The sequence below is a fragment of the Ruditapes philippinarum genome, unplaced genomic scaffold (genome assembly GCF_026571515.1).
Source record: "Ruditapes philippinarum isolate M1 unplaced genomic scaffold, ASM2657151v2 ctg1049_1_1_1_1, whole genome shotgun sequence".
Lineage (NCBI taxonomy): Eukaryota > Metazoa > Mollusca > Bivalvia > Venerida > Veneridae > Ruditapes > Ruditapes philippinarum.
In genome coordinates, this window is record NW_026864092.1 from 6,475 (window position 1) to 33,858 (window position 27,384).

Consider the following 27,384-nt stretch of genomic DNA (forward strand, 5'->3'; position numbering starts at 1 on the left):
ATTTTTTAATATCAGTGAAGTGATTTTTGGAATAATAGCAGGGTTCTTCGAATGTCAGACAAAATCCGCTTCTGACAAAATCCTCTTCATGTATTTTAGTATATCTGGACATAATTCCCTCCATGGTTGGACATAATCCCTTTAATTGTGATATTTTGAAGTGGACAAAATCCTCTCAATAAAATTGCTACTTAGGACAAAATCCCCCTCTGATTAATTTTATAGCATTTATCTAAATTATCCATAGATCTATCATGGATTATCAATTAAGGATTAAAGTATCTTAGTTGTTTGCGTGCCATCGATCAATCAATATAATTTTTATCGATTTTAAGTATAAAAAAATCCTTTAATACTTTAATAAAACTGTAATAAAAAGGGCCGAAACGTCTCGCGGAAAAGGGCCGATACGTCTAGGGGCCGATTTTTGCACATTGACGGATTTGGTTTTGGGCCGAAACGTCCAGTTTGCACAATTAATTTCTTCCTCACCATCTTTCAGAATTTATAGACGAGTTTTAATAGTGTTCTTTTTTTCCGTAACGGGAGTTTGAGGTCCCGTGGAAAAGGTTTGGCCCTGGCTTAATAAAAAAATAAGCAGAAAATATATCAAGTATTTTTCAAAGCATGAAAATAATACAGATCAGCAGAATAGCACATTCAATTAGCACATTTTAATCACATTAGAAACCTATGAAACAAGGGGATTTTGTCCAGGTAGGTAGGGAGATTTTGTCCAGCCTTGCAAAAACATGAAGGGGATTATGTCCACCCATGGAGGGAATTTTGTCCGGGTATGCGAAGGGGATTTTGTCCGAAGGGGATAATGTCCGGGTTCTTCTATGTAAAATACCTGAGATCTGGGATTTGTAACTTTACATAAGAATACATATATGAAAATAAGTTGTTTTTTTTATATCTATGTGGTCAATATCGACCCCAGGAGCATGATTTGATAAATTTTGAATATGTCAACAAGTGACCCTTCATAAAAATATATAAACTTAACATAAATTTAATATTTTTGGGCATATGAAAATTTGTTGTTATTACCTTCATAAAAATATAGCAATACAGAATGCAATTGGCTAAACTAATTATATTTGTATTTCTTCCCATGAACATATATATGTCTTTCAATTAGAGAGAGACTGCCCACAGTATAGCAAAACCGTATTCATGTCCAAAGTTTTGATATAATACCTTAAAAATGGACATTTTATGTGCCTTGTTAACAGCTTATTGTTATTTAGTGAATTTACATATCTCAAGTTTACAACATCAGTTTCAATTAATAAGATTATGAGGACACATATCAATAAATTCATACATTGTAATCTCCCTTCGTAATATATACACTTTATATAAGGATTTCGAATGAGTCAGTGTGACCTTGACCTTGACTTGAGGTAGTCCAAAAATGTACTCTGCATATCATCTCAGTAATTAATATAAATATTTCTGCTGAATAGATTAAATTTCATACTAGCAGTTAAAACAAACAGAGTGAACACAATTTTTTGAAACTGATACAAAATTAGTAATTGTGACCTTGACCTTTGGAAGGTCAAACCTGCACTCAAAGCCTTGTCTCGTTATGGTAGTTTGAACTAGTTTGAACAGCCTTCTCACCAGAAATGTGTGCAGCAAATGTACAGCACTTCTTTAAAATCTGAAAGAAATATGTAATAAACAAGGACTACTGTACATGTACATACATTTGTTAAATGAAATAACACTTATTTGTGCTCTTATCAACATTAAAGTTATAATTTTTATATTAACTTATCATAGCAATAAGTACCAAAAAAATAAAATTGATTAATTTAAAAAAAATTATTGTTCTTATATTTTACGCCATATTTTACAAAATCCAATATTCACAACTTCTAATTCATAATGAAAAACTATTATACAAATATCTATTCTATTTTTTGTAAAAGTCTAATAGTTACAGTATTTATTGAAATAAAAGGTAAGTGTTAAGGTCTAGTGCACTTCAAAGTGCACTTTATGAAGTGCACACCAAGTGCACATTGTAGTGCACTGGTTGCACATTTAGTGCACTCCGTGTGCACTTTGTGTAACCTTTACTGTAGTGTGAACACAACTGTAATTCGTCTTTAACATATTACCAAATGATCCTCACTGAAATACATTGCCTGAAGAAAATACAAACCACGTAACTATAACTTATGGTTACATCATCTGTATTTCCCTCAGACAATATTATATATTAATGATCCTGTTCATATATAAACAATATATGTACTGTAGTTAGAACCCCTTAACACAGTAGATAGATCAACAGTTCAACAGTTCTATCAACAGTTCAACCCTTTTTTCCTATTTGTCAAACTTTCAATTCAAAATTAAAGCAACTGCTGCAGCAGGTTGTTCCCCAGTATGTTTTCGTATGTAATATTTTCATCAATTGGTCTAAGATTTTTCACAAAACATGATAACTTTTTGAAATTTTACGAACTGGACGGTCTCCGGTTTTTACAATCGCAACTTTTCGGCCTTTTCCGTCAATCTTCGGATAGGAATAATTGACGAGGATGTTTTTGTGGACGGCGGCCATATTGCATTCCCTGTAGTTATCTTATGTCATTTTAGCTAATAACATTACTTTATACACTGGAATGTGATCAGCTGATATTTTTGAAAATGTATCATACAAGGTAGTCAAGGGTAGGTGCCTAAATAATATTGTGTTATCTAGTCGCCAGGATGACTTAAATTTGAATTTAACTGTTACCTGGTTATAGATACTTCAGCGAACAGGTTTTATAGTATTGCTAGACCTGTTACTGTCGCAACGTCAAAATAAAAGCGACATATAAAGTTATGGAAGCCAGAACTAGTTACTGTTAATCAGTTAATGAACTAGAGAATTCTGAGGATTCAGTGTCTTATAGATCTAAAATCTCTACTGGCATGCGAGCAGTTCCCGTACAAAAATCATAGTTACTTAAACATTATTTTTTATTGCGCTCACTCACCAAAATTTGAATGTTACACATCAATATTCGGCTCGTCACACAAATCATGGAAATTCCATCATGTTCTAAACATAGAATAACCCTTACTTATGAGGCCTCATATGGGGTACCCAAATTATCCATTATTTTGTATGAAGAGAAGTAGTTCCCGTACATAAAATCTAACCCATGATAATTATACAATTTTATTATATCGGACCTATTTTTCATTTACAATTGTTGAACAGACCATTATCTAAGAGATAAATAGATGTAATTCAGGAAATAGAGCGTAGACTAAACGCGGGTATCTATTACCCGGTACCGTTACCCCAACGCATTCACATGCAATAGCATGCTTGTATGCATGATATTTTACGCATCAAAGACATATAATTATTTTATATTGTAATATTGGTCAAAATTCTGATAATTAAACAAGTTTTCATCACATTGCCTACTTATTTGTAAACAGGTGGTATTAGTGGAAAACCCTTTAACAAGCCTCACGTGTAAGTATTTTTGCGCATGCGCGCAATGACGGAATCCCCCAGAGAAAACAAGGTCACGTTTTGACGACACACAGGTGAAAGTGATTTAAAATGAGACTTTTTATACGTACTGCCAAACTGACACTTAGATTTTGTCTCGTTTATGTATCTGCTTGATTTGAAATGAATTTATGAAGAATGCAGGTAAAAATCGAGCGTTTAAATGAAAAATACGGGTAGTGCTTCTGTACGGGAACTGCTCGCATGCCAGTAGCATGTACAATTCGTACTCGAGTATAAGTGAAGGTAGTGAAAGTACTTTGTAATGTATATCTAATGTAATATACTTTCATATATAGTGGTATAGGCCTACTGGTAGATCTTTAGACGGGGCAGCACGAAATACCCAAATACACCCAAATATACCCAAATATTGCCTAAATATACCCAAATATTGTCCAATTATACTAAAAATAAATGTTTTATTCTAAAAAAGTGCTGTTTTAATCATGAATACAATATACACTTTCACTAAGATATAATCAAACATACCCAAATATACATTTTCCCATCATTGTGTTTTGAACCAAGATACAGTATATGTACTCCATTAAAGCTTTTTTTAACCTTTTCCCTTATATAAGCGTGTTTCGACGGCTTTTTGACCCCCCCCCCCCCTTTTTTGAGGCCTCAAACAGTGAAAAAATGCCCTATTTAGGCCCCAAACACTGTTTTTCGTTTGAGAAATGTTGTTAAAAAAATTGACCGTTTTTTCGGCGCCGTCCCCCATCCAAATATTACTTCGTGGGGTTGCCAGAAGGGGGATGTGCCCCCTTCTGTTTGGGGGGTTTGAAGGGGGGCGGAGTCCCCCTCATCGCCAAGAAAATTTTGGACTTGTGAGAGGCTTTAAATGACCCCAGGTCGATCATAAGATAACGTGTAACCAACGCTGAAAAGCCTTTGACTCTATCTCAATCCCTTGAGAAGTTGCAGCACTTTGAAATAAATTTTGATGGAAAAAATCGAGGCAAAAAAGTGATTTTTGGCAAATTTTGAGACGTCCCAAGTTGCCATGGTAACAGGAAATTTAGGATTAAGCATGCTGTTACAGAGACTATGGTCCAGTCAACATTTGTGCCAAGTTTCATCAGTATTGAAGCATTTTTGATAGTTTGATAGCAGTTTGAACTTGTAACAGAAAGCTTTTCAATGAAAACGGCTATTTTTCACAATATGCTCATGAGGGAAAGGGTTAACTAAAAAAATTATAAATATTACAAAACAATGATTTTTCACCAAAATTAGGTAAAAGACCAAATGTTAACATGGAAAAACTAGATTTTGGGTGGTTCCAAGGTTTTTCATCATTTTTTGTTAACCTTTTCCCTTATATAAGCGTGTTTCGACGGCTTTTTGACCCCCCCCCCCCTTTTTTGAGGCCTCAAACAGTGAAAAAATGCCCTATTTAGGCCCCAAACACTGTTTTTCGTTTGAGAAATGTTGTTAAAAAAATTGACCGTTTTTTCGGCGCCGTCCCCCATCCAAATATTACTTCAGGGGTGTTGCCAGAAGGGGGATGTGCCCCTTCTGTTTGGGGGGTTTGAAGGGGGCGGAGTCCCCCTCATCGCCAAGAAAATTTTGGACTTGTGAGAGGCTTTAAATGACCCCAGGTCGATCATAAGATAACGTGTAACCAACGCTGAAAAGCCTTTGACTCTATCTCAATCCCTTGAGAAGTTGCAGCACTTTGAAATAAATTTTGATGGAAAAAATCGAGGCAAAAAAGTGATTTTTGGCAATTTTGAGATGTCCCCTCGTTGCCATGGTAACAGGAAATTTAAGACTGAGCATGTCGTTACAAAGGCAATGGTCCAGTCAACATTTGTGCCAAGTTTGATTAGTATTGAAGCATTTTTCATAGTTTCATAGCAGTTTGAACTTGTGAGAGGAGGCTTTTCAGTGAAAATGGCCATTTTTCACAATATGCTCATGGGGGAAAGGGTTAATAACATGGACTTCTTAAATTCCTCTATTATGATATGAAATTTCAACAAAATTACACCTTAAAAATGTAAGTGTAGACAACAAATATCATATCTTGAATTAAAATTGCATTCATAAAGAAGCGATATTGTAGATAAGCAAATGTCACAACTTTATTTTCTTACAACATCTTAACTGCCCATTTCAACAGAATGATTGAAAGTTATAGCAGGCTAAGTCATGTTATTTTATAAATATTTATTTATTTCTCATTATAATCTATATTTTATACAAACAAAAATAAATATTGCTATATTTGGGTATATTTGGGTGTATTTGGGTATATTTGGGTATTTCGTGCCGCCGAGGGAAAGTCAACCAATAATCGTGCCAGGAATATGACACGCTCATATTCATTCACAGTGTTCAATCTAGAACAAATTCCCAGGGGGCCCTTTGGGCCCATAAACTTTTCAAAAGGGGGTCATTTGAGAAAAAAGCGGGCCCGCACTTAAAAGAACATCAAATTAAAATAAGGTATTGTATCTTTTAAGTTACTTGTTCACGTACCATATACAGGGCTCAAGCTAGGTTCAAAATTTAGGGAGAAGTCACTTCTCCCTCCAGCTGATTTAGGGAGAAGTGGGGAGACTTTAGGGAGAAGTGAGGAGATTCATTTATCGATGTTTGTTGTATGTTATCGCAATTATGTTGACTCACTGTACATATCTTATTAAATGAATTGGATTTGTGTTACAACAGAATATTCAATTTTAATTTAAAACAGAGACATAGATAGCTATTATTATAACTATTGTTATCTATGTCTCTGTTTAAAAGTAGTTTGAAACAAGTAATGAGAATGCCATTGCATTAAATGAAGATAAAAAAGCCATAGTTGATTCCTATCATGGATCATATCATGGGTGGATTAACAGTTATTCCCTTCTGATTTACTATTAAAAAGCTTGCGCCGGACATTATATTCATATTCACTTATGTTGTAAAGAAAATAAAAGTAGATAACGAAAGAAACGATCTTTAATTTCACTCCATTTGTAATAAATACTGTGTAATTCATATTTATGTTATTCACAGTTATTAATGGTATTTTTCAATAATGGATCAATAAAATCGGGCGACTTCATCTTCGCTTTCATGTAGGATGTCGGCGAAGTCAGGCGGAATTCGACGACTATTTCGCCCGAATCGCCCACTAGCTCGAGCCCTGATATATAGACTAAAAACGGTTGCAATATTCCAAAACAATCAACTCACTAAAAAATAGTCCAATATATTAGACGTTACAGGCTTGTTATAGTTTTTGTCGGTCAAGCCCGACGTCTAATAGTTATTGCTCAAAAACGCATAGCATCATAAAAAATTCCAAAAATGTCTATTGTCCTGCCTTTCAAGCTTTATTCAAAAGCTTATCATATTTTTTTTCAATTTCATGCTCAATCATACACAAAAACTGTCAAACGATGTACTTATCAATTAAAAATAAAATATCAACATCAATCTATTTTTGTCTATCAGCCATACTGGTTAAGCAAGGTGCTTTACAGATTGATTCCAAATTTTTGAACGAAAAGATATATTCGAACACACTGACGGTGCATGGGCAATTATTTCGTTAAAAAAATATTCCTTTAGATTGTTCTGACTCAGATAAACGCTTGCATTTGAATTAGCCAATCAGATTTCGCGCACTTTACGGCCGCCATTTGTTTATCGGCTGTAAAAGGAATCGAAATACATGAGAGGATTTAATCATGATTTTTCGGATGTGACAGTTAAATTATTTTGACAAAAGGTATTTATTTTTTAGTTTTGTTCATAAATAGGTCAAATAATATGTAAATACACGCTGTCTTCATTGTTTTTCGTTCCGCCCGATTTTCTGGCGGAACATGCTATGGGTTTTTGAGCAATTTCGATATGACGTTGCTTTGCCCAGAAGCAAAAATATCTCAAAGCGACGTCATATTTATAGGACTAACTAAAAAAATGACATTATTTTGACCATTTTTGAGAGTTCTGTTAGCGTTGATACAGGCTCAATTTTAAGAACTGATTGGTAAAGAAACGATGACATAATGTTCAAAGAAACATATTAATCTTATTTTAATGTTACCATGGATATTTGATAATAATGTTCAGTTTTTTAATCAGCGCCCGATACAAAATGTATATAAAAGAAAATCATATTTCCCAATTAGCTTTGTTGATGAAGACTATAAACTTACATGTACAATAGTCGCTAAAAACATTTACCCTTCTCAATATATCCAAACGAAAAACTAAGTGTCAACAGGTGCTAAGACAATGTATATTGCCATACCGGTACCTTTGATCTTTTGTCAGGGCAGCAGTTCTTACGTCACGTGTATTGATTAATGATATGCACAATGTTTTAGCGCCGACCAGCCAAAGACCAATCAAAGTTCAGAGCAACAAATAAGCTTTTAAAGTGAATTGGGTATTACTCCATCATTTCCTTTGGAATTGGGTATTGGCTCCATTTAATTGGGTATTCCAAAACTCGATACCCTATGATTTCAAGATTAATTGGGTATTCAATTATGAAGATATGAATTTTATGGTTTCAATATCAATAAATTTAAACTGTTTTAAAAAGAAAATAGGATTAACAATTTACTAGAACTTTTCACAATTGTTTTATTTTTTATATAAAGTCTTATAAAATGCTCATGTTATATTTCATAATATTTTTAACAAGTTCGTTTTCCCATTGATTTTTTTATTAAATGTATTTACGACTGTTTTGTTTCAAATCATTTTCCCTTTTGTACGACGCCATATTGCTTTCAAAGCGTCTATTGATACAGCTGGGACCTACTTATTGACGGTCTCCGCAAAATCAACGGTCTCTGCCGGTCTGTAAAGACCGTCGACCTGAGTAGACAAATCGACTGACTCATGCTTTATTGATATGGCTTAGTCGGTCTTTGGAGACCGGGGACCGTCGAAGACCGGAGACCGTTGATTAGTTAGCATTGATTCGGGAATATTCGGATAGCATGCATATCGATATAATTTGTCCAAAACTACGAGCGTACGACAGATTAATTTTGCGGTGATGAAAATGACAATACGCACGGGTTTTTAAGACAATTGCGTATTTTATTTTTTTTAATGGGTTTTGATACGCATTCTTAAAAAATCAATTGCGTATTTTATAAAATTAATTGCGTAAATACGCAAATACGCACCTTATCTGTTGCTCTGAAGTTTATTTACTCAATTGTCAGACACCCCCTAGCCAATCGTGTTTGATTAGCTTCATCTTTAAGACTTTTTTAATTGGATGAAGGCGTGTTCGTAATAATTTATGCACACTTCTCTATAATTATCTCCCACTTTTCACAAATATATAGTTTTTTTTCCTCCGGAAAGTTATGACATATTTATTTGTTTTGACCGTGAAAAAACTATAACTACACGCACGTATTGGATTATCTGTGACGATTTGTTTTGTTTATAAAAACTGTGACTCAAAAGTAAGTAATAGTTACGGTACAGACAGGCTTTTCTTATCAGTAGAATTGTGAGGAAAGACAACCGATTGTGTATCTCACTGTATTTCTGACTCGTGATAGGTTTAACCATAATTTTTTATACTTTCAGTGTCAATGTCTGAGAGGGAAAAAAATTACGAAAATAAGATCTGTTTAAAAATGATATAGGCCTATATTGAAATAAAAGATAATTGAAAACAGGGTAGTTCAAATAGAAGTTACTTTGATGAAAATAAGTCTATATGAAAATATCTATAACATTAACAATGTCATGAATTTTCGCAAGTAGATTTATACATATTCAACTTCTGTTCTTTATTAATTTAACTAGATAATGCACAGACAAGGTCTTTCTATTTGATAGAAGAACAAAATGTATGACACATGCACATGAATTTCGGCAGCAATCAATGCGCTTATACGGTGATTGGATTTTCGCACTTGTCATTATTGACAGCCAAGCATTTAATGTGTTTATTGGCGTTATTGCAAGTATCAAATCATAAGTTATTTGTTTTTTAAGTTATTGTTTCATTATACCTTATTCTCATCGATTCGATACTTCTCGTGGATCCGATACGTCATTTTCCGTACCGAATACGAGCTCGCGACCCGAACTATATGCAAGTTTTACGTCGGACAAGCCTTTATCAATAAACACATAAATCATGCGTAAAAAACAGGTAAAATCATATCCAGCAATAGTTAAAACATGTTTTTGCATGAAAATAATGTTAAACACCTTCAATAATTCCTCTTTTATCATAAATAACCAAAATATATGTATTCTTATTTTACTTCTGCAAAGTTACTTCCCTTTGATCTGAGTCACGAAAAGCTTTAGTGATACAGTATGTGCCAAAAAACTTGGATCGCTTTTTTTGTTATCATATGATAGAGCCCATTGAACTGAAAGCCTTTCATAGATAGATCCCAATTAAAAACCAATTAAAAAAAAATGCTTGTTTTCATTATCAAAGCCTTTTATAACCTTTGTTTAGGTAAAGCCAATCAAGATTGACAGAAGATACTGTAGATATTCACCTGAGTCCCTTCTGAAAGCATATGAGGCAGTGAAAGACAAAAAGTTACCTGTGAAAAGGGCTTCAAGACTGTTTGGTGTCCCATTAACCACCTTAAGAGATCGTGTTGATGGTCGTGTTGATGCTAATAATTTTGTCCATGGGGGTATTACGGCACTTAGTAAAGAGGAGGAGGAGGTTCTTGTTGAGCATTTAGAGGCAATGAGTCTTCTTGGCTATGGTTATACCAACACTAAGCTGCAACAGATAGCAGGTGAACTGGCTTTTGATATGGGAAAGAAAGAGAAAAACAAACCCATGAGCAACAACTGGTTGTATGGTTTTTTAAATAGGTGGAAAACGCGTTTAGCTTCCCTATCTCCAAGTAGTTTGGATAGCAACCGTGCAAGATATTGTACCCCTGAATCTGTTGCCCACTACTACAAAAACCTGAATGATATTCTGGTCAAGTATGATCTACTTGATAAGCCACAGCACATATACAACCTTGATGAAACAGGACTTAAACCAGATCATAGGCCACCAAACATCATATCATCTTTAGATTGTAAACCACAGGCAGTAACTTCACCACGCTCTACCACAACAACACTCATTGGTTGTGTCAATGCCATTGGTAATACTGTTCCACCTTTCTTTGTGTTCAAAGGAAAAAGATTCAATAGTGACTTGATGAATGTAGCAACCTTTGGTGCAAGAGGGGAGATGTCTGATTCAGGATGGTCGAATGGTGAGCTGTTCTCAACAGACCTTAAGGAGCACTTTCTGCCATCAAGCAATACCTGTACATGTGGATGATGAAAATAGCTATTCTGACTTTGATGAACAAATTGCAGATGAAGACCTATGTTGTGTCTGTAAAAAGTGGTCCCCACCTAATCACAATCAGGGCTCAAACTGGCTCAAATAAAATAATAGCCATTATTTTCAACTTAAAAAAATAATAGCCAAAAGTTCAGCGGACTTTTCACGAATTAGCGATTAACAATATAAGCACTTGATTAAATAAACATTACATTTATATAAAACATTTTCAGTTTTATAAGGATTCTCAAATAAACTGATACATTTGTGTATATTGATAACTACCTTTTTGTAGACCCACAACTTTAACTGTTATTATAGAACAGAATAAAAACGTTATAATTAGTATAATTACTGTATAACAATAATATTAAAGATTCATTATAACTTTACATAATGTTGTTATCAGACAACTTCTTTTGTTTGTTCTAATCAAATTTTGTCAGCTTTAACCACTGTCTATTTCCACATTTCACACAGAACTGGAGTAGATCTAGGTCATATTAGCCTATAGAAATAACACAAGTTTGCAAACTCATTCACAGAATGCAGCCTTTTTTCTGAATAATTTACTGAAAAATATCATCATCACCAATGTAATACAAATTTTCTGCCATAGTAGTAAAGATTTTTAAACAAAACATAGCTTATTTCACCTTTGAATAAATATCAAAATTATCGGTGTCCAGAAAATATGTGACAATCGTATTTTTCCTGTTTTCTGAAGAAATATTAACAATTTTGGTTGTTGTGCATAATTTATAGTTGTTTGGAAGTTAATACTTTTTAAATATTTTACCATTGTTAATGTTTTCCACTGGCGATTTAGTCAAGTAGCTTAAAACAAAACAAAAAAATCAATATTTACAATTACTTCAATTCACGGTAAATTTTGGGTAAGTCAATATCCAGTTTATCAATTCTAAAACGATTTTTGTGGCTAATTGACAGATATTTGATGGTTATTACAAATGCTGGACAATATCTTTAAAGTACTTATACAATTATACATCTCGCATGTATTTTATCACCTCGGGCAATATAGATAACAGCACGTGACCGTTAAAAGTTGACACTCAATTAAATGCACCCCGCTGGTGTTAATTAGGTCTACTGCATTCTTTATCGATTTTTACACCTTTTATAAACACTGTTGGAAGTAAAAAATAATCGCCAGATTTTGTAGCCAAAATGCAAAAATAATCGTCAATCTTACAAAATAATCGCAAATGGCGACTATGGCGACCGACAGCGTGAGCCCTGACAATGATCATCCTGATCTCAAAATTATTACATGGGCTTACTGTGACAACTGTTCTCACTGTGTTCACCTCAAATTTTGTACTCCAGTACGAGTTGTTCGGGGCCTCAGCACTTTCCTTTGTCCTTGCTGTGATGCTTAGAAAACATATTATTAAAAAATATAATTCATTGGTTTATAGTTACTGTTACACAAGTTTTTAGTGTTGACTTATGTGTTTATTTGTTAAAAAATACTTGTTTTATATTCTTGTTTTGAGAACAGTTGACATGTTAATTTAGTAATTTTAATGAACAGCTCCCCTGCCCTGTGCACATTTTTTCTTGAAATGACATAACAGGACTGAAATTTTAAGCACACCTGTAGTTCACCAAAAGTTGTCCACCTTTATAGCTCTTTTTACACTGAGACCAATAGAGTATCGGATCGATGAGAAGCGTCTGCTATGACAAAGATTCAAGGGCAGTAATTATTTTGAGGTAAATATTTCAACAAATCAACAAAGTTTTGGTGTTTTCATTCTGTTTTATTTCTGTTTAGTAGTTTCTGTGGCTGTAAATGAAAATTAGGTCACAAAAATTGTGACATGAACTGCGCATGCGCCATTTTAGCTGTTAAGGTATCGGATCGACGGAAAAGCGGCATAACTGATTTTTCAACCCATAATTTCTTTCTTTATTTGACAATTAATGCATTTTTTATATGCCCAAAAGGGCATATGTTATACCCCCTGGGGATCCGTCTGTCTGTCTGTCCGTCCGTTAGCAATTTGGTTTCCAGAGCATAACTTAAGTTCCATTTGGCCCACAATGTTCAAACTTCATAGGATCATTGTCCATATTGGGTAGAAGACCCCTATTGATTTTGGGGTCAAAAGGTCAAGGTCACTATTACCTTGACACTGAAAACAGTTTCCGGAGCATATTTAAAGTCCATTTGACCCACAATGTTCAAACTTCATAGGATGATTGTCTATATTGGGCAGAAGACCCCTATTGATTTTGTGGTCACAAGGTCAAAGGTCAAGGTCACTATTACCTTGATACTGAAAACAGTTTTTGGAGCATAACTTATGTTCCATTTGACCCACAATGTTCAAACTTCATAGGATGATTTTCCATATAGGGCAGAATACCCCTATTGATTTTGGGGTCACAAGGTCAAAGGTAAAGGTCACTATTACCTTGATATTGAAGACAGTTTCCTGAGCATAACTTAAGTTCCATTTGACCCACAATATTCAAACTTCATAGGATGATTGTCCATATTGGGTAGGAGACCCCTATTGATTTTGGGGTCACATGGTCAAAGGTAAAGGTCACAATTACCTTAATACTGAAAACAGTTTCTGAAGCATTACTTAAGTTCCATTTGGCCCACAATATTCAAACTTCATTGGATGATTGTCGATATTAGGCAAAAGACCTTTGTTGATTTTGGGGTCACTAGGTCAAAGGTCAAGGTCACAATTACCTTAATACTGAAAACAGTTTCTGGAGCATAACATAAGTTCCATTTGGCCTACTTTAGTCAAACTTCATAGGATGGTTGTCCATATTGGTTAGAAGACCCCTATTGATTTTGGGGTCAAAGGTCAAGGTCACTATTACCTTAAAATTGAAAACAGTTTCCATAGTATATCTAAAGTTCCATTTGGCCCACAATATTCAAACTTCTCAGGATGATTGTCCTATTGATTTTGGGGTCACAAGGTCAAAGGTTAAGGTCATTATTAATAACTTAAGTATTTATCAACCTACATCTGTAATAGGATGAACAGCTAATTTCCATGTCTTACAAATGCTTCATCCTTACTAAAAAAAACACTTTCGGGCATATAATGCTCCGCCTAGCGGTGCTCTTGTTTTTCTTGTACCTATTTCGTTACAATTAAGTACATTGGATGCGAAAAACGAATGTACAGAATTTGGGTTTTTAGGCATATTAAATCAATATCATATTCACTCAGGTTATGAAAAACTAATTAATATAATAAAAATATATTATATATATTAGTTTAAAATAAATAAATACCTGAATCACAATGAATGTGTTGCCATTGTAAGCACCATTCACATTCTACTACTAAAAGTCGGCACTGAATGTATATACACGTATTCCATTACAATTTTGTATGTGATCAAAGGGTTGTTTCTTTTTTATGATAATCTTAATTTAAAGCTTTTGACAATTACAAACAAATTAAATGAAATTGGTAAAAGACATTAAAGGACTCATATTGTCACGGGCTATTATTATCTTATAAGTCTTTAACCGCCAATGTTTGGAACTTAATGGAAGCCCTGCTGGTAGAATATGCTATGTGGTATAATGTGAATATAATATGATTTATTGTAGATACTACTAAAAGGATAATAATAATAAATGCCTTTCAATATTTATCTATGGTGACATCTTCAATAGCAGTACTAGATCTATTTATTAGTGGCTGGTAGAAACCAGCGACTATATTTGTAACAGTTTAAATAATATTATATCTATGGTAGGAGAAGGCCTTAATATCGTGAATATAAAAGCAAATAAATTATTAAACAATTACGAACCACAATTATTTTTCATAATCTTAAAAATTCAAACATAAAACAACGTTTCTCAATGAAATGAAATATACAAATATTGACATCTTCAAAAGCAAGATTACAATTTTCATAAAATGAATTAATAATGTTTCCTTTTGGACCAGTCATTGAATTTAGGGATACTTTTACCTTTTTAGCTCACCTGTCACAAAGTGACAGGGTGAGCTTTTGTGATCGCTTTTCGTCCGGCGTCCGGGCGTCCGTCCGTCCGTCGTCCGTCCGTCGTCCGTCCGTAAACTTTTGCTTTAAATGACATCTCCTCATAAACCACTGAGCCAATTTCATCCAAACTTCACAGGAATGTTCCTTTGGTGGTCACCTTTAAAAATTGTTCAAAGACTTTAATTCCATGCAGAACACTGGTTGCCATGGCAACCGAAAGAAAAAACTTTAAATATCTTCTTTTAAAGAACCCAAAGAGCTAGAGCTTAGATATTTGGCATGAAACATCTTCTAGTGAGTGTCTACCAAGTTTGTTCAAATAAAGGCCCTGGGGTCAAAATTGGCCCCGCCCCAGGGGGTCATTGATTTTCCCTATATGCATATAGTAAAAACTTAAAAAAATCTTCTTTTAAAGAACCCAAAGAGCTAGAGCTAAGATATTTAGTATGAAACATCTTCTAATGAGTGTCTACAAAGTTTGTTCAAATAAAATCCCTGGGGTCAAAATTGGCCCCGCCCCAGGGGGTCATTGATTTTCCCTATATGCATATAGTAAAAACTTAAAAAATCTTCTTTTAAAGAACTCAAAGAGCTAGAGCTAAGATATTTAGCATGAAACATGTTCTAATGAGTGTCTACCAAGTTTGTTCAAATAAAAGCCCTGGGTTCAAAATTGGCCCCAACCTGGGGGTTCATTGATTTTCCTTATATGTGTATAGCAATTACTTAAAAATCTTCTTTGGAAAAAAACAAATAGCTAGATTTTAGATATTAAGCATGAAACATCTTCTAGTAAGTATCTACAAAGTTTGTTCAAATAAAACCCCTGGGGTCAAAACTGGCCCCGCCCCAGGGGTGTCATTGTTTTTAACTATATGTGTATAGTAAAAAAACATCTTCTTATGGGTGTCTACCAAGTTTGTTTAAATAAAAGCCCTTGGGTTAAAATTGGCCCTGCCCGGGGGTTTAATCTGGCCCCGCTCCTGGGGCCTATATACAGGTGAGCGACCTCAGGGCCATCATGGCCCTCTTGTTAGAAGTTGCGTAGTGTTTCTATTTTAAGAAATTGATGTTTCTATTTTTAGAAATTGCGTAATGTTTCTATTTATAGAAATTTTGTAATGTTTCTATTTTTAGTAATTGCGTAATGTTTCTATTTCTAGAAATTGTGTAATTTTTCAATTTTTAGAAATTGCGTAATGTTTCTATTTTTAGAAATTGCGAAATTGAGTAATGTTTCTATTTTTAGAAATTGCGTAATGTTTCTACTTTTAGAAATTGCGCGATGTTTCTATTTTTAGAAATTGCGTGATGTTTCTATTTTTAGTAATTGCGTTATGTGTCTATTTTTAGAAATTGCGTAATGTTTCTATTTCTAGAAATTGATCTTTCTATTTTTAGAAATTGCATAATGTTTCTATTTATAGAAATTTTGTAATGTTTCTATTGTTAGTAATTGCGTAATGTTTCTTTTTTTAGAAATTGCGTAATGTTTCAATTTTTAGAAATTGCGTTATGTTTCTATTTTTCGAAATTGTGTAATGTTTCTATTTTTAGAAATTGCGTAATGTTTAAATTTTTAGAAATTGCGTAATGTTTCTATTTTTAGAAATTGCGTAATGTGTCTATTTTTAGAATTTGCGTAATGTTACTATTTTAAGAAATTGCGTAATGTTTTTATTTTTAGAAATTGCGTAATGTTTCAATTTTTAGTAATTGCGTAATGTTTCTATTTTTAAAAATTGCGTAATGTTTCAATTTTAGAAATTGCGGAATGTTGCTATTTTAAGAAATTGCGTAATGTTTTTATTTTTAGAAATTGTGTAATGTTTCTATTTTTAGTATTTGCGAAATGTTTCTATTTTTAGTAATTGCGTAATGTTTCTATTTTTAGAAATTTCTGTTTTTATTTTTAGAATTTGCATGATGTTTCTAATTTTAGTAATTGCATAATGTTTCTATTTTTAGAAATTGCGTTATGTTTCTATTTTTAGAAATTGCGTACTGTTTCTATTTTTAGAAATTGATGTTTCTATTTTTAGTAGGGATGGCAACGAATACCAAAATCAATACTCGAGTACTCGGTCATTTTTCCGATCGAGTACTCGGTTACTCGGATGATTTCCAATGATCTTGAAAGTTTTATCACACAATATCAACACCGTCTGCATGCTACTTTCGTTTTCTATTTTAATTCATAGAATTCGTAACTATAAATAGGACTGCAAGAAATACATATATAAATATAAACATAAGAAATGTCAATGACAGCATTTATTATATACCTACAAATTTTCTCCCTAAAATACAGGATGAACTTGAAGCGCAAATACGCTTCAACGGATAGAAAATTCCGTATTATGTTAGTGACAAATACGGTACCATATATGGAAGTGCCGGACTATTTTTGACGTTGGTTCCGATCTTAGCTGTGTATAAACGTAGCATTTGGAAACGGAAACCAAAATTATAAAAGGCGTGGCCGGTTTTGCAAAAATTACGTATTCATCCGTCGGTCATAAATTTATTTCTTGACATTTCATTTTCTGAAATTTCTTATAGAAGTGTAGTATAATGAAAATCATTTATAATTCAAACGAAAAGGTATATAATAAAAGGAAAATTATGTTGAAGTAGCTTTCTGAGCCTATGCATTTTTCTAGTCGCAATGTTGGAAAATTGATATTTCCGACCTTCGGTCTCGCGAGATTTCAATTTTCCACTGCTTCTCGTAGCAAAATACAAAGCCACAACATAAAATTCAGTATATATTTATGTTTTTACAATTAAATAGTTTCGGCTATTTAAAGGTGGTTAAATATATCATAAAAGGCCGAATGACGTAAACGACACAGGACTGTGTTCATTCCCATACGCGTGTCAAACTGCTGATCGCCTCGTTAAATTTACGATATCATTTTCACACCTATGCAAGGATGTTTTGATTGCATTTAACAAGTATTTATACAGATACGTGTACATTTCCGAATTTCTGAACTAATCTTTCTAAATCGCAAAAGAGTAGAAATTAAATATTTTTTTCCGAGTAATCGATTATCAGTTTTGTTAACCGATATTCGGACGTTCGATCGAGTACTCGGTTAACCGGTTACTCGTTGCCATCCCTAATTTTTAGAAATTGCGTAATGTTTCTATTTTTAGAAATTGCGTAATGTTTCTATTTTTAGAAATTGCGTAATGTTTCTATTTTTAGAAATTGCGTGTTTCTATTCATATATATATACAAAATAGATAAACAAAACTAATGTGACAAGACAGACCAACTAAATTTATAAAAAGGAAACGTTAAGATATGTTCAAACCTTTCTATGTTTGCATTTAGAAAAAGTAAAAAGTCGAGTGTTGCCCCCGCCCGGCGGTGGATCTTGTTTGGCAGAGTTCTGTCCCTTTCACTTTGAAAATAATATAGATACACCTTAGGAATAAGCAGTTTAAGTTTGAATTTGGTCGTGGTTCAATGATTTTAGACAAACTTATCTTTCCTAAATGTTGGTAAAATTTTGATCTTTCAGTTTCAGCACTCATACTTTTAGCCATTATTTTGACAACAAATATGCAATATGCTATTTTTAAAAGGTTAAGACTGAATAATTTCAGTGCCTTGAACATTGTATGAAAATGGTTTGTGTTAACATTGAAAAGTTTTAAGGGCTTTGAACTTAAAATGAAAAAAATAATTAATGCACCATCAGAAATTTTGGCTGCATGCTGGGGCATCCGTGGCATGATGACACATTTCTAGTTATGCCTATGATTTCTATCACACAGATTAGACCAATCTAGAAATAAAGAAAATGGCAAGTGGTGGTCAGACCATGTTTGCACAGATGCACAGTAGAGAGGAGCGTTTATTACTATTCCGATTGCAAATTCTCATATGTGATGGAGGCCTGCAGGTTTTGAGAAATATTCTAGACCAGACCCTGACTGCTCAAGGCTTAACTCTAAGAGCATGTTTGGATAGTGAAAAGTCAACAATTACACGTTTGAAAAGTCGGGGTGTAATTACACAGACACAATATGACATATTGTTTCCAGCTTCTGGTCAGTCACCAACTACAACGGATATGGACATCACACTTGTCATTTGTCTTCTTAGAAGCCTAAAGTGTTTTGGATTGAATAAAAAGTTTGACTGGAATGCATCACCAACACCAACTGATCTAACAGTTGAAGCAGATATATGCCGTTTAAGGACTTTCAGAAATAAAGTAAGTATGTGATGAAAAACTAACTATATAAAAGTTTTCTTATGCCATGAAAAAAAAATTGTGTGGTCCAGGTTACCCGACCAAATCTCATTTTGAGTGCTGACCCTACAATTCTGTTCGATTGAAATTGAAAGCTCGACTGTTTAAATAAAAATAAAAATAAGGTATGTTGGCATTGCCATTGCCATCCACAAACTTGTACCTTGATCATAATTTTTAGCTCGACTATTCGTAGAATAATCGAGCTAATGCAGTCACCCATTTGTCGGCGTCGGCGTCCCTGTGGTTAAGTTTTTGTATGTAAGCTGGTATCTCCATAACTACTGAAGGGAATGGATTGAAACTTCACACACTTGTTCTCTGTGATTATCTAAGATGATTGGCACAAGTCCCATAACTCTGATTTGCTTTTTTACATAATTATGCCCATTTTTCGACTTGGAAATTCTTGGTTAAGTTTTTGTATGTAAGCTGGTATCTCCATAACTACTGAAGGGAATGGATTGAAACTTCACACACTTGTTCTCTGTGATTATCTAAGATGATTGGCACAAGTCCCATAACTCTTATTTGTTTTTTTACATAGTTATGCCCCTTTTTCGACTTAGAAATTCTTGGTTAAGTTTTTGTATGTAAGCTGAAATCTCCATAACTACTGAAGGGAATGGATTGAAACTTCACACACTTGGTCTCTGTGATTATCTAAGATGATTGGCACAAGTCCCATAACTCTGATTTGCTTTTTTACATAATTATGCCCCTTGTTCGTCTTAGAAATTCTTGGTTAAGTTTTTGTATGTAAGCTGGTATCTCCATAACTACTGAAGGGAATGGATTGAAACTTCACACACTTGTTCTCTGTGATTATCTTAGATGATTGGCACAAGTCCCATAACTCTGATTTGCTTTTTTACATAATTATGCCCCTTTTTCGACTTAGAAATTCTTGGTTAAGTTTTTGCGTGTAAGCTGGTATCTCCATAACTACTGAAGGGAATGGATTGAAACTTCACACACGGTCTCTGCGATTATCTTAGATGATTGGCACAAGTCCCATAACTCTGATTTGCTTTTTTACATAAAAATGCCCCTTTTTTGACTTAGAAATTCTTGGTTAAGTTTTTGTATGTAAGCTGGTATCTCCATAACTACTGAAGGGAATGGATTGAAACTTCACACACTTGGTCTCTGTGATTATTTAAGATGATTGGCACAAGTCCCATAACTCTGATTTACTTTTTCGCATAATTATTCCCCTTTTTGGATTCATTAATTCATGGTTAAGTTTTTGTGTGTAAGCTGGTATCTCCATAACTACTGAAGGGAATGGATTGAAACTTCACACACTTGTTCTCTGTGATTGTATTGAAACTTGAAGGGTTTGTACCTTTTCGTACAATTTCATGTATTCATATAGGTAAGCATTATTATACTCAATGAAACACCCTTGTGACAAATTTTCGAATAGTCGAGCGTTACTGTCCTCCGACAGTTCTTGTTAAAGTTTTGTCTTCTAACTTGGCACAATAACCCTTGAGACAAGACCTTCAAGTAGACCAAACTAAACTTGACCTTCATTCATAAATAACTTTGACCATCAAGGTTAAATGCCTAAATTTTATTAATTATTTGCTAATTTTTAGCTCACCTGAGCTGGCTCAGGGTGAGCTTTTAGGATTGTTGAATGTCCGTCTTCTGTCATCCTCATACCTCACTTGCCCGCATTTAGTTTGGGAACACTATAGTGGTCACATTTTTGCCTCATTTGTCATCAAACTTGGTCAGGATGTTTGTCTTAGTAATTGCTCCTGGTCATCTCGGAACAGGAACAAAAAATGAAAAAAAAAACTAGTTAACACTCTTGTGACTACTGTTCTGATCCAAATATCATGGAACTTGATCAGAAAGGTTGTTTTGATGATTTATAGGTCAAGTTCCAATATGGGTCACATTGGGTCAAAAACTACGTCACACAGCTCAAATATGGAAAAACTTTGTTTGCAGTTTAGTGACTACTGTTTCAATCCAAAGATCCTGTAAATTTATCGGAAAGGTTGTTATGAAGATCTCTAGGTATTTACGGCCAAATCTGTTGATTAGTCATGGCTATTTTTTAACCCCCTTCCGCATAGCGGAAAGGGGATTATAGGAATGGCCTCCGTCTGTCCAACCATACAAACCCAGAGGTACTTATGTGATTTGGAGAACAATGGGTAACAGTAAATTCTCTTTAATCCTATTCATTCCGATTTTACTTGTGTGTCTTTTTAAAGCCTTGTGTGACTAAAAATGGCTAAAAAGATCAAAGGAAAAGTCACATAAGTACCATTTCATAAGTATGTCCGTCCGTCTGTCCATCCGTAACACTTTTGTGTCCACTCCATAACTTTCAAACGGCTTAAATTTTTTTAAGATAACTTGGCACAGGTAATCACCATGAGGATGTGCATAGCGCAATAATTGGATTGCTACCCCCAAGGTCAAGGTCACACTTAAAGGTCAAATGTTAAAATATCTTCATTTCATAATGAAAGTCTACATTTCATGTCCGCTCGAAACTTGTATTATTAACTGCTGAATTTTTTTTTAAATAACATGGCACAAGTGATCACCATAGAGAGAATTGGCTTGCTATCCAAAAGGTCAAGGTCACACTTTAAGGAATAATGTTAAGAAGTCTACAATAATTTTCATGTCCTCTTTTTAACAGCTGAGGTTTTTTAGCTCACCTTGCACAAAGTGCAGGTGAGCTTTTAGGATGGCCAACCAAATGCGTCCGTCGTTTATTCAAACGACATCTTCTACCACTTGGCCAATATTAATGAAACTTGGCAGGAATACTCTTTGTATGAAGCTCTATCAAGATTGTTCAAAGAATGCCATTCCATGCTAAACTCTGGTTGCTATGGCAACTAAAAGAAAAAACTTAAAAGTACTTATACTTCAAAATGGAAAGGGCTAGAGCTTAGATATTTCTCACAAGGCATTAGCTTGTTAGTTCCTACAAAGTATATTCAAATTATGGTCTAAACTTGAAAATTGGTCTCTGTTTTGGGAGTTAAAGGTTTTTTTTATTGCAAGGTTCTATATACTATCTTTGTAGGGATAATTTGAGATAGTGCATCTTGTATTTTTTGTCTCAACAGACATTGTTATGAAGATTCTATATACTATCTTTGTAGGGATAATTTGAGATAGTGCATCTTGTATTTTTTGTCTCAACAGACATTGTTATGAAGATTTTTCTGTTAAAGCATAAGAAGGATGAAAAGTTTGTTGAACGTGAATGTTAATTCAAAACAGAGTCAATCACAATAGCACAAATTTGAGAGCTACAGTGAAGTTGATTTCCCCATTCAATAATGGTTTCTTCCATTAATTTCGTAACACCATTAGAAAGGAAGACTGTGTCATTTCCGAAATACAATGTAAAATATTTCGGTTCTTGACAATGACTTGCACATTTTATTGTGTAAGATATTGCACAAAGAAATGAAAGTGAACAAAAAATGTTGTTTTTTTCCACAAAAATTAGTTGATTAAGATTAAAGTTTAATTTACAGTACGGATATTACTTTTTGTATCCTTCCGGTTTGCAGTAAAAATCATATCTACACCGCTCCTACTGATGAACGAATTATGCCATAATATTTCATTCTTAGATCAATCATACGATTCAAATCATTAAATAATGCATACCAACTGGGACATACGGTTATCGTATCTCCCAGATACCAACCAGTCCATAAAAAAACATTGCCTGAGAGTACATCACCTGTATTAATCTGACCTCGAGTTTGAGATTATAAATTATACTAAACCAGAAGTACATGACGAAACGTTAGCCAATCAAGAAAATTGAGAAATTTTGTAACATAAACTCGTATTTCATATCATTGAAGTAAAGATGAATACAATTACTTGTGTGCTTCGTTGAAACAGGTGTTTTATTAACTATTTGTGAAGTATTAAGGCATGACATTCAGTATTTATGTAAATATCACCTCCCGATGTCCCGTGTTATGATTTATAAAATTATACATGTACATGTTGACCTCGATAAATGTAAGTGAAAATGGAACAATAATTATGGTGCTAGTAATACTTAATTATCTTTATCATACTGTTAACTAAGCAAGAAAATTACGTAATTTTAAAATAACTTAACCTCACAATAATCAATTTAAGCTTGAAAATCTTCTCAAAATGACTTCCCAAACAGTAATTTTTGAATTCATTTTTGAAACATGAAAATGGTTCATGTAGAGAAATAAGAGAAGAAAAAACTGAATTGACTCATGAAAATTTTGCTCAAACAGTCTGCCACGTGGAAATCTGACCTTCCTGAGATCCCCGCTGTTTGTTGTTGTTGTTGTTTTTTTTTTTTAGAAAGGGTGTTCTAATATAAACCACAGATGCTTGGGCCAACATGATACCCCTGAGTTATCACTATCAAAAAATATTTTAATATTTAAACACTAATGGGATATCTGTTACAACTATAATACTGGTTTTCGAAAAAAAGTTACATATATGAAAAAAAATACTGTTTACCATCATGTACTGAGACTTGATTCCGGGCAGGCAGGTGAATTGGTTGGGCCATTTTTCGTAACAGTTTTCTCAGCAACTACTTATTACAGGGTTCCCACGGTGTCCGGGAAAACGGGAAATGTCCGTGAATTTGAAAACAGGAGCTCCCAGCCTTGAAAAGTCTGGGAATTAGTGTTGATACATAAAAAAAGTCCGGGAAGGTACGGGAAATAGTCTGGAAAAGGGGAGGTAAATAAAACAACCAAAATGGCGGTCTTAGCACAGTATATTGACTTCCGCATCTTGAATGTTGATGATTTTTTGATTTACAAGTGTTTTGGGAGGACAAGTTTGACATTTATGAGATTTAAAATTTGGTTTCTGGTTACTATAGCGGTTTTGTTTGGAAAATCTAATAAGACTGTCACAAATCGACCTCAAGTTTGCTTGATTGGCCCGTGCTAAGATGGAAGTTCATTGTCTGGTTGTTTCCTTGGGCAATTTTTTTATCCTAATTGCTCACAACCCTGCTAAAAGCCAAAGGTAAATCAATATAAATTAAACAAAAGTATTACATACATGAACTAATGTCAAGGCAGAGCACAGTCAATTGACCTCTCCATATTTGGTAAGCACGAAATACCCAAATATAGCCAAAATATACTAAAAATGAATGTGTTATACTAAAAAAGGTGCTGTTTTAATCATGAATACAATATACACTTACATGAAAATTGCAGACAACCTGCAAAAACAGTTGCTGTCACAAAGTACCACTGAATGTATTTCTTAGATAGAGTTAGATTTATGCCATGAACTACATGTATTATATTGGTGTTATTAAATGTTGTTCTAAAAATTACCATGAACATATTCATAGGACAAAAAAATCAAATAGCTTGAAATTTAACCTTCTAAAAAGTCCTTAAAAATAAAAAAAGGTCCTTGATAAGTCCTGGAAAAGTCCTTAAATTTCAAAATATCTAAGAGTGGGAACCCTGTTATTAGAGCCTCGTGATATTGAGTATGCAGCATTAACACATTGTCCCATACCATGGGATTCGATTTTAGGTCTGTCGCTCCTCCACTTTATGTTTACTGACTTAGTTAAATTCATAATAATGGTCAATGGTACAAATTTTTTGTAACAATTTTCTAATTAGTTAAATTCATAATAATGGTCAATGGTACGAGTTTTTCATAACAATTTTCTCAGCAACTACTTATTACAGCCTCTTGATGTTTGGTTAACAGCATTGATATGATTTCAGGTATGTGGCTCATCCACTTGCAGTTTTCTGACCTAGTGAAATTTCGGGAATAATTGTAAGTGGAAGGAAATTTCCGTAACAGTTTTCTTAGCAACTACATATCACAGCCTCTTGATATTTGGTATTGTGAGTGCAAAGTTCAGGTCTTTGCTTATCCACTTCCTGTTTACCGACTTAGTTAAATGTTCGATATTAATGGTCAATGGTAGGAAATTTTAGTAACATCACAGCCTCATGAGTCATGTTATTTGGTATACAAATGCAACCCGGCCATTTCTGTCTTTGACCCATTTTTATTGAAGTATTATCCAAATTTGTACTTCGTCTTGTTAATTATGATGTCATTGTTAAAATTTTCATGATGTAAACAGGCTACAGGGAGTGTATTTTTAGCTCAACTATTCGATAAGAATAAGTAGAGCTATTGTAGTCACCCGAGCGTCGGCGTCGGCATAACCACTTATGTTAAAGTTTTTGTAATAGTTCAAATATTTTCAAAGTCCATTGACATATGGCTTTGAAACTTTGCACACTTGTTCACCATCATGACCCCAACCTGTAGACAGGAGGAGGTAACTCTATCAATTATTTGACAGAATTATGCCCCTTTTTATATGCCCGTTTGAAAAATGGGACGTATTATGGGAACGCCCCTGGCGGGCGGGCGGGCGGGCGGCGTCCAATTTTGTCCAGAGCATATCTCCTACATGTATGGAGGGATTTTAATGAAACTTCATATAAATGTTCACCACTATGAGGAGCAGTGTCGCGCACATGAACCAGGTCTCTAGGTCAAAGGTCAAGGTCACACTTAGAGCTCATTGAAAAATGCTTGTCCGGAGCAAAACTTCCACATGTATAGAGGGATTTCAATATTACTTGGCACAAATGTTCACCATTGTGAGGCGGAGTGTCGCGTGCAAGATTCAGGTCCTTGCGGCCAAGGTCAAGGTCACACATAGAGGTCAAAGTTCAGATAAAAATATGAAGATGTGTATAGGGACCATTTAGTCATCATTTATTGAGGGATTGTAACACAAATGGTCATTATCAAGACTATGGCTGTGATACATATAATTTAGGTCAATATATACAAGGTCAAGGTCACTAAAGATGATGAAATATCCAGATTTTGTAAATAGAATTTAATCAAAGGGAGACAACAAAGTTATTACTTTGTTCATAAATGACTTACACAATTACTCCCCTTGATCTATTTTCACTTTCAATTCTAAAAATAGAATTTAATCAAAGGGCATGAAATAATCCTCTTTCTTGGACTTGAGTATGTTCTAAAGAATGTAACATTTATTTACACATGTTTCATTCATTGGTCAAGATTCTTAACTGTGATAACTATGGTGTTCTGTAGACTTGGTATTTGTTCATAAAGATCATACAGTAATTACCTTATCAAATGTAAATACTTTCTCATAGAACATTAATTATATTTTAATTTTCAAGTAAATATCAGTTCAGCTCATTCAAAGATTAAGAATTGTAATGAAATGTATTTCCCTAGAATAAAATCTTAAATCAGAATTTTTTAGTTATTAAATTACATGTACTTTTTATACGCCCATTTAAAAAAAGATAAAAATATGAAGATGTGTATAGGGACGATTTAATCATCATTTATTGAGGGATTGTAACACAAATGGTCATTATAATGACTACGGCTGTGACACATGTACTTTAGGTCAATATATGCAAGGTCAAGGTCACTAAAGATGGTGAAATATCCAGATTTTGTCTGGAGCATATCTCCTACATGTATGGAAGAATTTTTATAATACTTTATGGAAATGTTCACCACCATGATATGTATTGCTCCATGCATGATCTAGGTCTCCAGGTCAAAGGTCAAGGTCACACTTAGAGCTCATTGAAAAACGCTTGTCCGGAGCAAAACTTCTACATTCATAGGGGGTTTTCAATATAACTTGGCACAAATGTTCACCATTGTGAGGCTGAGTGTCGCATGCAAAATTCAGATCCCTGCGACCAAAGTCAAGGTTACACATAGAGGTCAAAGTTCAGATAAAAATTTGAAGATGGTTATAGGGACCATTTAGTCATCATTTATTGATGGATTGTAGCACAAATGGTAACTATCATGACTACAGGTGTTACACATTTAATTTAGGTTAATATTTGCAAGGTCAAGGTCACTGGAGATGATTAAATATCCAGATGTTGTCCGGAGCATATTTTCAAAATGCATGGAGGAATTTTAATGTTACTTTTATAGAATTGTTCACAACCATGAGACGTAGTGCCCTGCACATAAACCAAGTCTCTAGGTCAAAGTTGAAGGTCACAGTTAGAGCTCATAGAAAAACACTTGTCTGGAGCAAAACTTCTACATGCATAGAGGGATTTCAATATAATTTGGCACAAATGTTCATCATTGTGAGGCTGAGTGCCGTGCATAAAATTCAGGTCCCTGCGACCAAGGTCAAGGTCACACATTCTGTG

General features: G+C 34.0%; 1 protein-coding gene across 1 annotated transcript in view; it reads left to right on the forward strand.

Moving 5' to 3' along the window:
- Nucleotides 1–2,577: 2,577 nt before the first annotated feature.
- The window catches only part of LOC132724410 (uncharacterized), a 53,577-nt gene continuing 28,770 nt past the window's right edge, over nt 2,578–27,384 (forward strand). The window contains exons 1-2 of the mRNA XM_060709272.1: nt 2,578–2,694; nt 18,660–19,102. Coding sequence (XP_060565255.1) covers nt 18,686–19,102 — 417 coding nt within the window. The 5' untranslated portion in view covers nt 2,578–2,694; nt 18,660–18,685. The remainder of the gene's footprint in view (nt 2,695–18,659; nt 19,103–27,384) is intronic.